Source organism: Chelmon rostratus, chromosome 19, assembly GCF_017976325.1.
Source record: "Chelmon rostratus isolate fCheRos1 chromosome 19, fCheRos1.pri, whole genome shotgun sequence".
NCBI lineage: Eukaryota > Metazoa > Chordata > Actinopteri > Chaetodontiformes > Chaetodontidae > Chelmon > Chelmon rostratus.
In genome coordinates, this window is record NC_055676.1 from 8,549,927 (window position 1) to 8,565,746 (window position 15,820).

The 15,820-nt window shown below is 41.2% G+C and overlaps 2 protein-coding genes across 2 annotated transcripts; one reads left to right on the forward strand and one right to left on the reverse strand.

Moving 5' to 3' along the window:
* Positions 1-253: 253 nt before the first annotated feature.
* On the reverse strand, positions 254-3,621 carry ccnb1 (cyclin B1). Its single transcript, XM_041959924.1, has 9 exons — positions 3,514-3,621; positions 3,136-3,264; positions 2,481-2,594; positions 2,190-2,378; positions 1,945-2,103; positions 1,582-1,818; positions 1,337-1,477; positions 1,106-1,216; positions 254-934 (listed from the first exon to the last, which is right to left on the reverse strand). Exons 1-9 carry the CDS (start codon positions 3,532-3,534, stop codon positions 830-832), a joined length of 1,206 nt encoding a protein of 401 aa, XP_041815858.1. The 5' UTR covers positions 3,535-3,621; the 3' UTR covers positions 254-829.
* Positions 3,622-4,985: 1,364 nt separating this feature from the next.
* On the forward strand, positions 4,986-12,130 carry zfand5b (zinc finger, AN1-type domain 5b). The gene is made up of 6 exons (XM_041960116.1): positions 4,986-5,183; positions 8,093-8,277; positions 8,382-8,532; positions 8,867-8,970; positions 9,425-9,553; positions 10,588-12,130. Exons 2-6 carry the CDS (start codon positions 8,121-8,123, stop codon positions 10,734-10,736), a joined length of 690 nt encoding a protein of 229 aa, XP_041816050.1. The 5' UTR covers positions 4,986-5,183; positions 8,093-8,120; the 3' UTR covers positions 10,737-12,130.
* Positions 12,131-15,820: the final 3,690 nt, after the last annotated feature.

Below are 15,820 nucleotides of genomic sequence, written 5' to 3' on the forward strand. Positions count from 1 at the left end.
AGAGTCCAGCTGCTAAACTGACCTGCAGTCCAGACTTGTTATTGAAAACATTTGGTGCATTAAGTACAACAAAGGAGAGCTGAACTGTTGATGCAGCAGAAAGCTAAACATGAATCTGACCCAACTTTATCCAAAACGTGTTGCTGCCATCAAATTCTAAATGATAGCATTTAAAAAAAAAAATCAAATTTCTCAGTTTCAGCATTTGATGTTAAATTATTCTGCTTTTAGAGAGATTGTTAAAACATGTAGGTTTTATTCAGGGTGTTTGTCATGCAATGCACAATGAAAAGCAGTTGTAGCCCTCCCCTACATTCTCCACACTTCTAAACAGATGTTCAAATATTAAAAAAAAAAGCTGTGAAATTCAGTCTAGATAGGTAAGTGTGTCCACCTTTCAAAAACCTAATGTGCAGTTATAGTAGGAAACCCATTTGTGAGTAGGTGGCATTAATTGTCTTCCAAAGGGGAGCATGATACACTGTACAATGAACTGAAAGCACTGAGGCAAGCAACTGCAAGCTTAGAGCAGCCTCTAGTGGCAATCACAATTAGTGACAAGGGGAAATTGCTGGTCAGAACCATTTAATAGATAAAAAGCACATTTAACAAAAAAGCATATGTAAATAAGTATTGCTGTACAAGTCATTTTACACATTAAAAACTGTTGCATTCTTCGGAAAATGGTCAGTTAAAAGTAACCCGAGTTTCAGTTGGTTAAACATGCAAACCACTGACTTGGTCCTTAGTTTGCTGACCCTTGAGCAATGTTAAAAATTTAAGTTACAATTTTACAAATCAGCACATGGTGCCAACACATTTGATCATCTCACTGGGTGAGCTGCTTTGCAAGATCCTTCACCACAGAAGACTTGAGCTGTGAGATGGTGGCAATCCTCATCTGCTTTGAAGTCGAGTATTTGCCTTTTACAGCCTGCAAGCAGAAGATTGTGTTAGAAATTAAGCTGCACTGACATTTTACAATGAAGGCTCTTCAATTATGTACATTGTGGTTGAGAGAGCTATTTAAGCCCACACATTAATCACACACACCAGGTGTCTGCAAGTTCAGGGAAATTGCTGGTGCAAGTTTTACTACACTTACCATGTGTTTGGTCAGCCCATCGTTCACTTTCATAACATTCTTGGCAATGTGTGCCATCACAGGAATTAAACTCTCTGCTGTGTAGTCCATGTAGTGCTGCAGTGTCACATCCTGAGGAGACATTACAGAACATTTGTCAAAACTCAAGTCAGCAAATTTGTGTGTCTTAACATAATTTTTAAAAAGGAAATCATGTAGACCCATTAAGAAATTCATGAGAAATCAACTCACCCATTCACCAGCATTTAAGACTTTGAGGGCAAGGGCTAAAGCGGCACTGGCCACCATGGAAGGTGGGAAGTGAACCATCTCATAGTCAACCATGGTGAGCTCCAGGAGGTATTTTGCCAGAGTGTGTAGCTCAGCAGTTACCTGAGGGAAGAGAAATCACAACTTGACGTTAGTCGACAGGACAAATAAGCCCTCAAAGTGGACACCGAATCCAGTTTGGGCAGGATTGAGGCATTTCTACAAACCTCGCAAATTTTTGAGGCCCTTCTAAGGAACTGCAGGGGAAGAGGACGGCCCAGTTTGAACTTGAGCACACGGAGGATTGTCATCTCCATGTCTCTGATCTGGGCGGTGGTGTAGGCCCTGTCCGTCACGTAGGCAAAGTCTGAGATCTCAGGGGGATACATCTCCTCGTATTTGGAAGCAAGAAACATGGCAGTCACACCAACCAGTTGCAGCTGCTTCTTGGGGACTGGGTGGTCCTGATGGAGGGGAATTCACAAGATTTTAGAAACTGTGGCATGTAGCTTGCTGGTGTTTTTAAGCTATATACTGCTGACTTTCATGCATAGATATTACTAATGGTCTAACAGCTGATAGTCACCAACCTGAAGAAAACGGTCAATGATTGCCACAGTCATGTACATCGTCTCCTGTAGCAGACGGAACTTAAGGCTCACTTGCACAAGCCAGTCTATGAGAATGGCCCGCATGTTACCGGTCACCTCCTGGCCCTGCAGAAAGGCTGGCCTGACGTTTTGCTCAACCTGGAGTGACAGAAAACTGAGTTAAAAATCAAAGAGTCAGGGTATCAGACATATGTAGTTGAGAAGGAGAATATAGCTTTGCTTGCCTCAAGATGTCGGAGGTATTTGTAGATGTCTTTCACATATTCACTGCAGAGCATGGGGTTGTCGTAGTCCTCTGCATCCACGTCCCTGACGGCGGTGTTAAGAATGACATCTGAAAACGCTTGACAGAGGTCAGCAGGCTCACAGCCCGAAGTCTCCATTGGAGTAGGGGATGCTGGTTCAGGTGGAACCTGCAATAGTACAAATTCAACGTGAGCTGAAGCAAACAGGAGCGCCACACCCCGCAGCCATTTGCGTCTTAATGGCCAGACAGCCACTGGCATACAACTCACCTGCACCTCAGGCTTTGGGTTAACAGGAACGACATTTTTTGGTTGTTCAACAACCGCTGCTTTTTCAACTTTTGTGGTGACTTTGGTCTTCTTGACAGCCTCTGTCTTGACAGTCTAAAAAAAAAAATTCATCAAGTCAGAGCTGAAATGTGAAATACAGTCACCAGGGAATCAGCTTTAATGCGAAAAAAAGTGAACCTTATATATGAAGAATTGCTGACTCAAATCAGCTGACAGACAAAAAAAAAATTTAAAGACATTAGGTTAGCCTCTTTGAACAGAGAGAGCACAATTGAGAAAATGATTGGATGCACCCTACTTAAAAGCACGTGTATTAACAGGCATCTCACTGGCACTGCATCGGTGCATTTGCAGATTACCCAACAACCATTATCTCTACTACATTTGCGTCAGGCCTTCGCTGAGCACAGACGCTAATCGTTTTTACTTGTGATGCACTTAAAAAAAATGTTTTTTTTTTAAATACATGTTTAAGTCATTGCATCAGTCAGCCCACAAAGCGAATACAGAATTGAAGGCATGCTACAGTGCGTTTACATTGTGGCACTACGAACGGACCTTCGGATAATATTCACTTTTCATTTTCCATCGGAGATTTAAAGGCGAACTTGCGGTTCACATGTAGTCAGTTTACCTTTTTCTGTGCTTCTTTGTTAGCTGCGATGTTTCCGATTTCGCCGAGGGCCGCTCGAGGCTTCAGTGAAGGCCCGGTCACCGAGCAGGCCTTCCCACCGAGGTCGGTCCTGGTAGAAGCCAAGCGATTCTGTAGGGAAATTGAAGTTACATAGAAGTTACATAGCATGCTGTTAGCCTACAAAGGGTCTGAGTCTATTAATTAAATAGGATTCCTATTATAGTACGGTTGCAAGCGAGCAGAACACACAGCGACACACGAAGGCATATAACACTTTCGGTATTTAAAACAATAGAAATACAATAAAGACGCGTTTGGTCTCGACGCCTTTTCAGTCATAAGTAACAACCAAGAAACACAAAAGCTTAAAATGCTTACTCTGGTCATTCGAAGAGCCATTTTGGGATGTGCGTTACTGTGATAAAAACACGGTGAATCGTAATGGAGAATGATGCGGTGCAGTTTTTAGGTTCAAGCCTCCTGGTTTAAATCCTCGCTCGCTACAAGCTGATTCGCTGTGCTCTGAATTCTCCGAGCAGCTGATTGGTCGAGCACATCTGTTTCAAATGCGTTCCCCTGACAACTAGTGGTCGATTTTTTTGGTTCATTTCCTTTTCCTGTTCGTCTTGCTTTGTATTTATCCCACTTTCTAACACGTACATATTTTTTTTTAATCAGTTCCATTTTATCTTTCAATGAACGAACAAATTAAGTATATGTTTGTTGAATTGCTTTAAATAAAATAAAGAGCTCTGGTGGGTTAATGTAAAAAAAAATCTTGAGTTTAATGCGTTCGCATTGGCTGTTTGTAATCAGTAGATATCAGTCGGACCAAGGCTTGTTTTTCTTTATTTAGCCCTTCCTCCACCCCAAACACAAGAACAAACACACAAACATTACACCTTTGTTCTCAGTGCTTTTTTATTTTCCATCTTATAAGGTGTTTGTGAGCAATAAAATGAGAAAATAAGGAAAGGATATGTATTCATATACAGACCAAGTTTACTCTTTAAGTCTATTTTTCCTTTCTTTCTCTTTCTTTATTTCTTTTTACCAAATTGGCAAGTTGTGTGTCTTATGTGAATTATGTTGAGCTGTGTTAACCCAAGCCTGTTAACAAAATACTTGTGTCATTGTTTCTGTTTTGTGTTTATTTGTTTGTGTATTTTGTGTGTTTTGTATAAAGGGGAATGGACATTGCAAACTAGCATATTGTTGGTCCATGCTATTGTTTACAGCCTACTTGTACCTAGAAAAATAAACATTGAAGAAATGGGGAATAATCCAAAATAAACAAATAAACAAAAATCAGATATGCCACTCAATATTAAATGATCAGATTAAAAAATAGGACTAGGACCCTTGGACCTGTGCCTGTTCAGTAATCGACACAGGTATGATGATTCAATAGTCTGAGACTGAGTTTGAGTTGTACATGTTAAGGTACAGTTAACAGGACAAAGAACAGGGTCAAATAGACTGAACTCGCAATCAAAGCTGAATTGGGAACATGTAGAAATCCCTGAGGACGGTGCAACTTACGAGGCGCATTTGAAGGCAACATATCCTCTCAAACTTGTTTTCTTGGATCTACAGACAGCACGTCTGCGTTGATCCTTCCTGATTACATAAACATTGATTTTTTTACTAAGCTAAAACAGGGTTGAAGCGACGGTCTGTCTACTTGGTGGAAGAAGCAGGTTTAATGTTCTGCAATAGCCTAAAATATTTTGTGGCAAGACTCCAAAACTCCCTGCCTTCCAATCAGAGTGTTTCAATTTCCGTGACGTCCACCGGAAAAAGAGAGGACACAAACGCATCGCGTGAAGCAAAACAGATGCCACCACAAATCAGCGACAGAGAACGTCAACGAAGTTAGCCGAAGGTACTCCCGGGCGGAGTGGAGCCGATCTGCGTGAGAAGACTTGAAAGAAAGGCACCAACGACGACCTATCTAGACGGCCCTAGTTAGTTAGCTACAAGATAGACCCAGTAATTCCGTCAATCCAAAAAGTTTCAAGAAAAAAAACGTTTCTCACTCACAGAAGGTAAGTTCACCAACGTTAAACCATAGCCAGCTAGCGTAAGTGGTTGTTAGGGAAGTTTCTGAAGTGAATAGTGACATACTAACATCATAACAATCTTAAAGTCACATTCCTAGTTGAAAGTGATTAGCTTCGACCCCGCTGTATGTTAAAAATCGGTTTAGTGTGACTTCGCTATGAAAGATTAAAGAAATATTCCGTTTGGTTAGCACGTGTCGATTAAAACTTTCCTTCCCGAACTGCGAGCCTTTAAATTAATGCTAAATACAACGTTCGCATGATGTAACTAACAGCTGACGTTATCTACTAAATCTAACTTTTACTTTGCTATGTCTCCTGTAATCAACACCGACCTGTTCACTGACTAAAAATGTGTAACAGTGTAACATAATTAAACTCGGCTAACGTTAATCTGCTAGCAGCACCACCAGCATCTCTAGACTTGGTCAAGTGAGGTATCTTGTTGGCTATATCAAGGTTTTACTATAATTTGACGTGACTGCTTAACAGTTTTATTTCACGCACCTATTTCGTATAGAAATACTCGCAAAGGCACTTTGTTACAAGTTAATGTGAAGATACTGAGTTCATCTGTGGTGAGAACAAACAAAGCACAGACAAAGCAAAGGCGACAATAATGCTAGCAGTTTTCTGTTTTAGCTAACCTCAAGCATGCTAACATTAGCGAGATCACGAGAATCTCCTCACACGGCTCTTGTGGCTAACTATCGTTAGCTTACTAGCAGTTGGACTAAATACAGTACAGGGATGCGCTTTGTTTGCGTGTCTCTTAACTCGAGCCTTTAACAAGTCAGAGTTTTGTGTTCATGCTGCCCGGCGTCCTGTGGCATAGTTTTTCACAGTAAGATGTTAGCAGCAGCCATTAGCTAGCTAGCATGACTCAGTGGATTTGTAGTGACACTGCTGTGGCCCGGTGTTTGTCAGGAAGCAACCCAGGGCTGCAGCCGAGATAAACGGTATTGATTGCTTGAACTACCTCCAATGAGCACATCTCACTAGAGACGGGGTTATGGAGCCTCGGGATGACAGCCGGTTTGCGAGCTCGACATTAGCATGCTTTTCCTTCATCTTGGGGTCTGTGGGCGATTTTGGCTTTTGTCTCGGTGATTAACGTGCTCGACTCTTCATGTGATCTACAGGTGCTGTTGTGAAACGGTCCAAACTCTGTAGGATTTGGCAGCCATCTGTAGTCATAATGTGTTTTCTCCATCTTGTTAGAAAGCTGAAGGTATCCTTGATAGGGAGAGCTATTCTAAGGAAGATACAAATACTGGCATGACACCAGCTCTGGCTGCATGACTCTCGAGGATGTCTATAAATAGATGTGGTCACAGCCTTACTGTATTGAGGTAACCCGTGAGTGTGTGCGTGTTTGCCTTTTGAGATCACAGTGTCACATTGCACTCCTGTGACAGAGAGAAGCCGCCATACACAGGTCCATGTGAGCCTGGAGCTGCATGGAGTGCTGCAGTGTGCAGGCACACACACGTGAAGGTGCAGCTTGCACCTTGTGGTTTAGTGATGACAGTTTTAGGAAGAGGAGGAACCTCGGATGCAACTCACCAGAACCTTTACTTGGCAATGTTTTTGGTTCCCCCATGTTTTATGACTTTGGCAGAGAAGATGGTGAACTATGCTTTTTGAGTTCCAACTTGAAGTGTTATGTCAACATAGGTTAATCATTCTGGTTTTTAGACCTCCATGATTTCCCCTACAGGTCTATGTGTGACAAAATCAGTATGACAGAAAACCTTATTTGACAGAAAAAGGTCCACTGACTAGCTTTTCCAGGAGTTTAAACCGTATCTCGCACGAGAATGCTAGATTGCTGTTCTCACGCAATGCAAAGCTATATCCATCTCTGAACCAACATAGATAGGTAGATGCCCAACCCTACATGTGATGGTTTAAATCACATGATTTTCTCATCATTCAGACACTATATTGGACCTTTAGTGGTACAGGCTACATGGAAACCATTAGTTGTTTTGTTTTTTTTATTTTGACTAGTGTGAACAGTGGTGTAAGTGATTGTCTACCCTTTTACAATGCAGCTTGATGACCTTGTGCAAAGTAGAATATAATGTTGTGGTAACTGCATTAAGTACCTCAGCTCCTAAACAAGCCAAAGTCAGATATGAGCAAGTGTTAATGGCTGACAATGATATTGAGCTTTCACCAAAAAACAGTTGCTACCTGGTGTGGTACAAGTACTTTAAGTGCAGTTGAGCCAGAGGTGAGTGTGATTTCAGGAGGCAGAGAGACTGCAACCAGGGTGAAATTACACTGTTTTCTACTGTGAAGTACAGATATTCATTGGTTTGTTTACTTTAATCTGCGGAAAATCAATATTTCCAATGTCAATGTCTCAGCACCTGGGCATTGATACTTCTGATGTGACTGTTGGATGTAACACAGCTGAATTTGTTTGAATCAGAACATCACAGTAACCCACGTTCCAGATGGTGTCTAATCTCAAACCATGATTAATGCAGTTTTGATGCAGGGCTGTTTTTATCTGAACACCAACTAAAACTTCCAACTGGATTCAGTGATTGTTTGGCATTCTTGCTCGAGAATGACAATTATTGGTTATGAAAATTGTTCCCAGGTTATAATTTGGTTGATATTAATTGACTGATCCCTTCAGCAATAATGGTATGGCACTGAGCCTTCTGAAGAGTTTTTGAAAAACTGAATTTTTTTTTTTCCCCCAAGCAACCTTGATTTGTCACAGAGTGACTCCACTCACCAACACTAATTAATTCTGAAGCTGTTTTTATCCTTTGTCTATTTCTAATTTAGCAGGTCAGATTTTTTTCCCTTGTATGTTGGTTGTACCCACATAAGCACTCACCATGCCGGCGTGTGTCTTTTCTTTGTTTCTCCAGGTCAGGTCACCAGGTGGCAGACATCGCTATGGCCCAGGAGACCAATCAGAGCCCAGTTCCTATGCTCTGTCCCACTGGCTGTGGTTTCTATGGTAACCCTAGGACTAACGGCATGTGCTCTGTGTGCCACAAGGAGCACCTGTCAAGACAGAACAATGGAGGAGTCAGTTCTTTGAGTGCTGTGGGTAAGACCTGCTGTGTCTGTCACAGTTTTCTATTGTTCCCATGTGCACATAGGACAAAGCTCCCACCCTCTGTGTCTGACTGTGGTGAAATTTTCCTCCCTCAGGCAGCAGCAGCAGTAGCCCCACAGCTGATGCTTCTGCCATCCAGAGGTTAGAGGCCACTCTGAATAATGCTGCAGCCGCTGCAGTTGCTGCTGCAGAGGTGGCCGCTGAGGCCGCTGCTTCTGCCGAGGCCGCTGCCACCGAGGCCCTCAGGTGAGGGGATCTGCTAGGGTTTGTTCCTTGTAACTTCCGTGAACACTGACATTTTAAAAAGCTTTAGCAAATGTCATAATTCAGGGTAAAGTCATGAATACCACATCAGTGGGACACACATGTGCACTCTTCCTGTAAACACAACTCTGCTTGAGGCACCATTAAACCTGAAACACTACATCCTTATTAGTATCATATATGAAGTGATATATGTGTCTGTTCATCAAATTAAGACAGTTAGATATATGGAATATATGTTTATGCCATTCACTTACTCTTCTGAAATGTTTAGCTTTTTATTGTTTTATAATTTTGCCCAATTTATTTGTTGCAGTGGAGTTTCAGCGGCCATATCTGTAACACAACAAATGAATGAGATGAGTCTCTCCTGTGAGGAGAAAGGAGCGTCAGGGAGCAAAGTAGAGCTCACAGAGCCAGGTGGGTACCAATTACGGACCTTCTATTTATCACAGAGGATGTATACTGAGTTACACCAACACAGTTACAAGCTCACTGTCATACTTCTTCATGACAGTTGAGTGATATGATTCAAATTTGGTTTCTACTAAATTGGTTTAAGATCTCTGATCTACATTTGACCAAGTTGTAAATCAGTAAGCAGGACTCCTTTATGGCAGTACTGGATTTACAGGGTAGGTCCACCAGTGTGATAAAGAACCTTGATTTGATTCCATTCATAGGACACGTATGTATCACAGTATATATTTTAACATAGTAATATAAAATTGCACGTACCTAAATCTGACATTTTCTCCTCCATTCACATGCATGAGGATGTTTTTAGTCCCGCTCCTTATGTTAAATAATGGTGTGTCCTCTGTTGTTCAGAGAGCTGCTTTACTGAGTTATACCTTTTCTCGTGTGTTTCCAGTGTTATGTCAGCCAACGTCCTCAGCCTCCCATCCCTCCACTGCTGGCAGTGACGAGTACAAAGCCCCAGAGCCCCCAAAACCCAAGAAGAATCGCTGCTTTATGTGCCGCAAAAAGGTTGGCCTTACAGGTAAGTAATGACCCAGATGAAACTGTATCTATTTATTTATTTTTCTTTAAATACAGCAATTAAGTTATTTACAAGTGGAATGTGTTCAAACTGGAACAGTTTCTGTGGCTGCCAGTACAATCTGGTCAAACCAGAGTCATCGCACATTTCTGTTATTTTGTCAAACAGTCCACAGTAGAATGCGAGTAATGAATCAACTTCTGCAATGGCTGATGGAAACCCCCCGCCATCCATCACAGTCTACTGCAGCAAATGTTAAAAAAAAAAAAGCCTTTTTTCTTGAGGAAGCAAAGAGCCACAAAGGAGAAGGACAGAAAGATGAGTGTAAACATTGGTTCAGAAGTTATTGATTTCAGTCGTAAAGATTACCCAGAAGCTGAAGTTCCTATTTTGTGGAGCATTAAAAACAGTTTTAAGATAAGAGAACTTTATTTATCCCCAGTCGGGGAAATTTGGGCTTTACAGCAGCATTGAAAGCAGTGGGAAGAAAAAAAAAGCAGCAGAGGTAGAGAACACTCAAGAAAAAAAAACAAAAAAAAACAAAATAAAAAGTAGACTATATAAATGTACATATTATACAAGCAAAAAACTATATAAAAGAAAAATAAGATACGTAGAAAAATATATTTAAGAAATATATGTAAAAAGTGAGTATTGCCCCAGTAGCTGTGGAAAAAAAAAACAATGTAAGCTGCCTTCCGATTAAAAATAACAATAAAGAACAAGTAAATGCTATGTAATATTGCACAAAATGCAAAAGGAAATATGTAATATTGCACAAAAGTAAAAGTACTTGTCAGTCATTTTAAAAGATACAGGCTATGTTACAGTACTATTACATCCTGTATACAGTGTTTTTTTCCTATAAATGTCCCTGACCAGCAGTTCACTAATCATATCATCCTCAGTGATGAGTTTTTAAGGTGAACATTATGTCTCTGCACTGTGCCTGGATGCGTACAGTTCGGGTGTTAGGCCGTTGTGAGCATTTGTTATTGATTTGACGCGCTCTGTCCTCTGCTGTGGTATTTCAGGTTTTGACTGCCGCTGTGGGAATCTGTTTTGTGGACTCCACCGTTACTCCGATAAGCATAACTGTCCGTACGACTACAAAGCTGAAGCTGCTGACAAGATTCGCAAAGAGAACCCCGTGGTCGTTGCTGACAAGATCCAGAGAATATGAAGAGGACACTCAGTTTGACTTTGAATACTGGGAGCAATCGGCTTTAAAAAAACGGACTTGAGCCCAACCTTCTTCTTGAAAGACCTGTTTTTTTCCCCCTCTTTGTTTGTCACACATTCAGGATTTTCTCCTCAGTGCATGAAAGTTCACTTATATTTTCAGCTTTCATTCTTGTTTGTGAGTTTTTGGAGGGGTGTATTGAATGAAGGGTGTGTGTGAGGATGGGGGTGGGTCCATATCAATGACTGAGGGAGTTCGCTGAAGAAAAAGTTACTGCCCTTTTATATAACGCTGTTGATGGCTGCCTGGGCTGTTTTGTGATCCCCTGAGATGGCTTGAACCATGCCTGGAAAGTGCCCGGACACTCGGCCCCGTTTGGACTCTCAGACTGTTACTGCTGTTGGCTGATGGCGTCATCTCAGCCGTGCTTGCTCTCTGCTGGCTTGAGTAGCAAAATGGATGTTGTCTTTTTTTTTCTCTCTCTCTTTTTTTTCTTTTTTGGTCAGAGTTTAACCCTCCATACTTGTCAGACTTTGCATCCTGGTAAGTTTTTATCAACCTGAAATGCTTCTCTGTGCCGCTGGAACCTCGTCCACTCTGGCTCCCCACTGACACACAGCCACTCAGACATACTGCAAAGAGACTTTGAAGAAGAGACTTTGTTGCTGGCCCCTTCTTGCTGGCTCATATTCCCTCCCTCCTGCTGTGTGTGCGGCACTAGACACACAACGTAGTTTGACAGTTTACTTTTTTTCTGTCCTGTTGATCTCGGGCTGAATGCTGTGACCCGCTCTGTGCCCAGGTTCTGGGTGGCAGGCACATGGACTTCCTGCTATTTCGGTCTTGAAAACCATCCACTGAAGTCACATCTGTTTGTTTCCTTTTTTTGTTTTGTTTTCTAGAAAAGTGGTGTGTATGCTGTGTGTTGTTGTATGACAAGTAGCCTAAACTTGTATTAATTTTGCCTTTTGGAAGGGTTTAGCTCCACTAATATTTTCATCTTTTACTTCACTATTGAATGTTTTCCTCAATTTTTAATGTGAGCTGACAAATTCACAGCGTAGGGAGTGTTGGGCTGTTGCATACTGTGTATCAAACACAAGTGTGTGTGTGTTTGTGTGTGTTTGTGAGAGTGGATGTGGACGGCTGGTGTTTGAGGCTAAGTGGTTGTTTGCCGCGGTGACTTAGTGAGACCTGTGGTCGTAGGTTATTAATAACTTCATATTTTGGTCTGGCTGCTTAATCTGTTTTTGTTTTTTTTACCCTTTAGTTATGCAAGTTTGTACAAACATCTTATTTATATACTGCAGTGCGCGTAATCCTCCAATAATACAGAATAAGTTGTATGATGTAAATAAATTATATTCACAAATATGAAATGCAGAATTCACAGCCCTTCATTTTAATATGCCACCGTGGTCCACTTCAAATGAAGGTGAAAGCTTGATGTCTGCCTTTATTCCTCAACTTTGAACCCATTCTGTAAGAAACTACTTCATGTAGTTATTTTACAGCGTCCACTGTCAATGTGAAGGAGGTGATAAGTGTCTCAGAGGAGCCAACCTTCAGGAAATGTGAAGCTTTCATTGCTCATCTGGCATTTTCTGGCATTTCTAAGTTGTGGCTTCATTGAATCTGTTGAAAGAGGAGAAAACCTGCTTACTTAAAGTGAACAGTTTCATTCACTCAGATCATTTCACCAAACGCTTCTGTTCTTTTTAAAGATTTGCACCATGTGATCAGTCACAAAGCTGTGCAAGTGTACAAATTTGATATCAGCCTGTGTAAGAAGCAGCATACAAAGAGGACGAAAAATGATCAGTTTTGTCATTTGGTGAGAAAGAGACACATCTCTTAACAGTGTTAAATAAAATAAAAAAAATATTAGAATACATTTTATAAGCATATGTCCCAGCGCTTTGGTGAAGGTGTGATACAGCTACAGTTCGTGATGATGATTCAGATGTTCTGATAGTCAAAGGCTGCTGTCTGTCAGTTGAGTCAGCAGCCACAGCTCTGTGTTTCCATGTGACTGGTGTCTCTGGGGGGGGGGGGGGTGAGATATGCTGCAGCGAGTGTGGCCTCAGGTCACGTTATGGCACCCGCTGCACTGCCTCACCACGAGGACGGTATGTTTTGATACACGCTCGCGTGCTGCGTGTGCTCATTCATCAGCATGAGCAGCACATGGTGTCATGAAGACTTGTGCTCGTCAGCCACTCGACCCCCGCCCCTCCCCCCATTTTTAGAAGAAACAGCTCTCCAAGTAATCACGTGTGTCTGCAGAAGAACACACACTATACAGCAACATTAACTTCTATACCTGTTTTTTAAGCTTATATTGTGACCTAATCTTCCTCTTACACTACTTTTAAACTAGTATTGTCGTGATCTTCCATTGATCCCCATTATTTTCTGCTGTAGCAGTTTGGTTGCTAATCTTATTTTCACATGCTCAAAGTAAAACCACTTCATTTACGATCAATACAAAGTCACAAGGCAGGTTTGTGTGTTGAAAACAAAGGTGCTCCCTCTGCAGAAAGGGTAAGTGATAAATTGATGCGTTAGCATGCAGGTTGTTGCCTATTTTAATGCAGGTTAACTGCATGTTAAGTCTCTGTACTTCACCACAAGTGTTAGAGCCACGTTTGCCAAAAACAAAGCTTTCCACCTCTGTGCATAATAAGCATGAGTGCATATACACTCACCGGCCACTTTATTAGGTACACCAGTCCAACTGCTCATTAACACAAATTTCTAATCAGCCAATCACATGGCAGCAACTCAATGCATTTAGGCATGTGGACATGGTTAAGGCGATCTGCTGCAGTTCAAACCGAGCACAGAATGGGAAAGAAAGGTGATTTAAGTGACTTTGAACGTGGCATAGTTGTTGGCGTCAGACCGGCTGGAATGAGTATTTCAGCAACTGCTGATCTACTGGGATTTTCACACACAACCATCTCTAGGATTTACAGAGAATGGTCCGAAAAACTAGAAAATATCTCGTGAGCGGCAGTTCTGTGGGCGAAAATGCCTTGTTGATGCCAGAGGTCAGAGGAGAATGGCCAGACTGGTTAGAGCTGATAGAAAGGCAACAGTGACTCAAACAACCGCTCGTTACAACCGAGGTATGCAGAAGAGCATCTCTGAAAGCACAACACGTCAAACCTTGAGGCAAATGGGCTACAGCAGCAGAAGACCACACCGCGTGCCACTCCTGTCAGCTAAGAACAGGAAACTGAAATGAAAGCAGTTTTGTACAGCTAATCTGTCGTACACTTTCATAGACTTGAATTTCTCATGGTGAGATTTTTTCCCACAGGTTTACAAATGGCAACATACAACCACACAGTCTGAACGCTATTTTTGAACATGATTTCACAAACTGAAAATCATATTGATGTTGATTTGATGCCATTTCTAATCTTCAGATCATGCAGCTTTGGAACCTTTTACCACATCTGGTGCATTTTATCTGTGAGAAGCCACAAAGAAATATAAAAAAAATATATGAAATACATTCTCACAAAACTGAATATGGCCTCTAAATCTCTGTTGAACAGCTTGTTTGGTAATACAAAGTTGTGGCACAGTAGTTGTGGGTTGCTTTGTGTCATTTTTTTGCTCAGTCTTTTTTTTTTTTAGCTGATAGCCACTAGGTGGCATAACAGACATATACAATCCTGTTTAACATACATAACATAAGAACAAAAACCCAAACATGAAAGTATGCCTGAATAAACATGCCTTACATTCTTATATTAACATCTAGAGCTGTTCATGTTCACTGTTCTGAAATTTAAAGTAGCATTTGTAGTACAGCCACACACCCACACTTTGTTGACATGTCACAGATGTGCAGTAATATTACTGCATTTGCTAGACCTGATCCATTAACTTTTAATTGCTCATGCATCTTTCATGGTGATCATGCATGAAATATTGATTTAGAAGCAGCTGATGCTTTTTTAGACCTGCAGGTGTTTGGAACGTTTCGTCAAAACCACAAATGTGTCCTGATTTTAATAGAATATAGTTCATTCCTGCTGGTTGGTTAATTTTTTTTACTAAACTGCAGCAGAAATCATCCAGCATCCAGAAAGACAAGACTGCATCCAGGGAATTGGGCATTTTAAATAGTAGGTTAGTTAAAAAAACAAATAGACACATCAATAGCTAAAATACAGAGGGTTTCATCTTCTTTAACTGGTTGTTTTCACTGTTTTGGTTCACTCTCACAGCTCTCATCAGTGCCCTTTGAGCCAAAGAAGCAAAAAACTAAAAGCAGCATGAATGTTGAATATAACATCCATCTTTTGTCCAGAAACAGGACTTGATGAATGCTAATGCTGCTCCGTACCTGCTGAATGTGAAAATAGGGACCTGCTTTCCAATGATGCAGTGATGTGTCTGCACATCAGCTCATTAAAAGGTGATAGTATGGTATTTGTAGTTTGTGTTTCCAGCGTGTTGTATTTCATACGTGCTTCACCTTCTTCATAGACTTTACTGTTTGTTTACCCCATTGAAGCTCCACCTATGGATGTAAACCATCCATAATCCCCCTCTTTTTGCTGCCAAGTGATGAAAGGAAGAAAGTTAATGCAGGTGAAAAAGATAAACAGAGCGAGACCTCCATACCATATTACAAAGAATTAATTGGGATATATAACATCTGCAAATTTAAAACTCTGGCTTCTCTCTCACCTAGGCACACTGACTGGTCACAGTGAGAAGCGGGTGTGAATGTCGCATTGTCAGTTTCAGAAGTTGACAGAAATGGTCAGACTCCGCCCCCTTAATGAGTCGTTGGAAAGGTGTTGGGGGAGGGGCTGTCTGTAGCTATTCAGCCGCCTTTGGACAAGAACTTGTGAAGCATACTTAATACATACATGTACCTGTACATATTGCTACATGTGTATATACTATACATATAGACATACACATACTGTATATAGCCTATATACATTTCCTTTAAAAATATGCCATCAAAAACATTAATGTCCACTTAATCATAAGGCTTTATATTGGTACGTGTGGTGTTTATACTCACTAAAATCAAGATTTTCTGTAGACGGAAT

Bases quoted from the DNA above. Each gene is read 5' to 3' on its own strand.
- zfand5b (XM_041960116.1), top strand. From the start codon at position 8,121: ATGGCCCAGGAGACCAATCAGAGCCCAGTTCCTATGCTCTGTCCCACT. The intron at 8,278-8,381 runs GTAAGACCTGCT...TTCCTCCCTCAG, and splicing joins CAGTTCTTTGAGTGCTGTGG to GCAGCAGCAGCAGTAGCCCC. The intron at 8,533-8,866 runs GTGAGGGGATCT...TATTTGTTGCAG, and splicing joins GCTGCCACCGAGGCCCTCAG to TGGAGTTTCAGCGGCCATAT.
- ccnb1 (XM_041959924.1), bottom strand. From the start codon at position 3,534: ATGGCTCTTCGAATGACCAGA. The intron at 2,595-3,135 runs GTAAACTGACTA...TTTTTTTTTTAG, and splicing joins ACAAAGAAGCACAGAAAAAG to ACTGTCAAGACAGAGGCTGT. The intron at 2,104-2,189 runs GCAAGCAAAGCT...CTGTCACTCCAG, and splicing joins AATACCTCCGACATCTTGAG to GTTGAGCAAAACGTCAGGCC.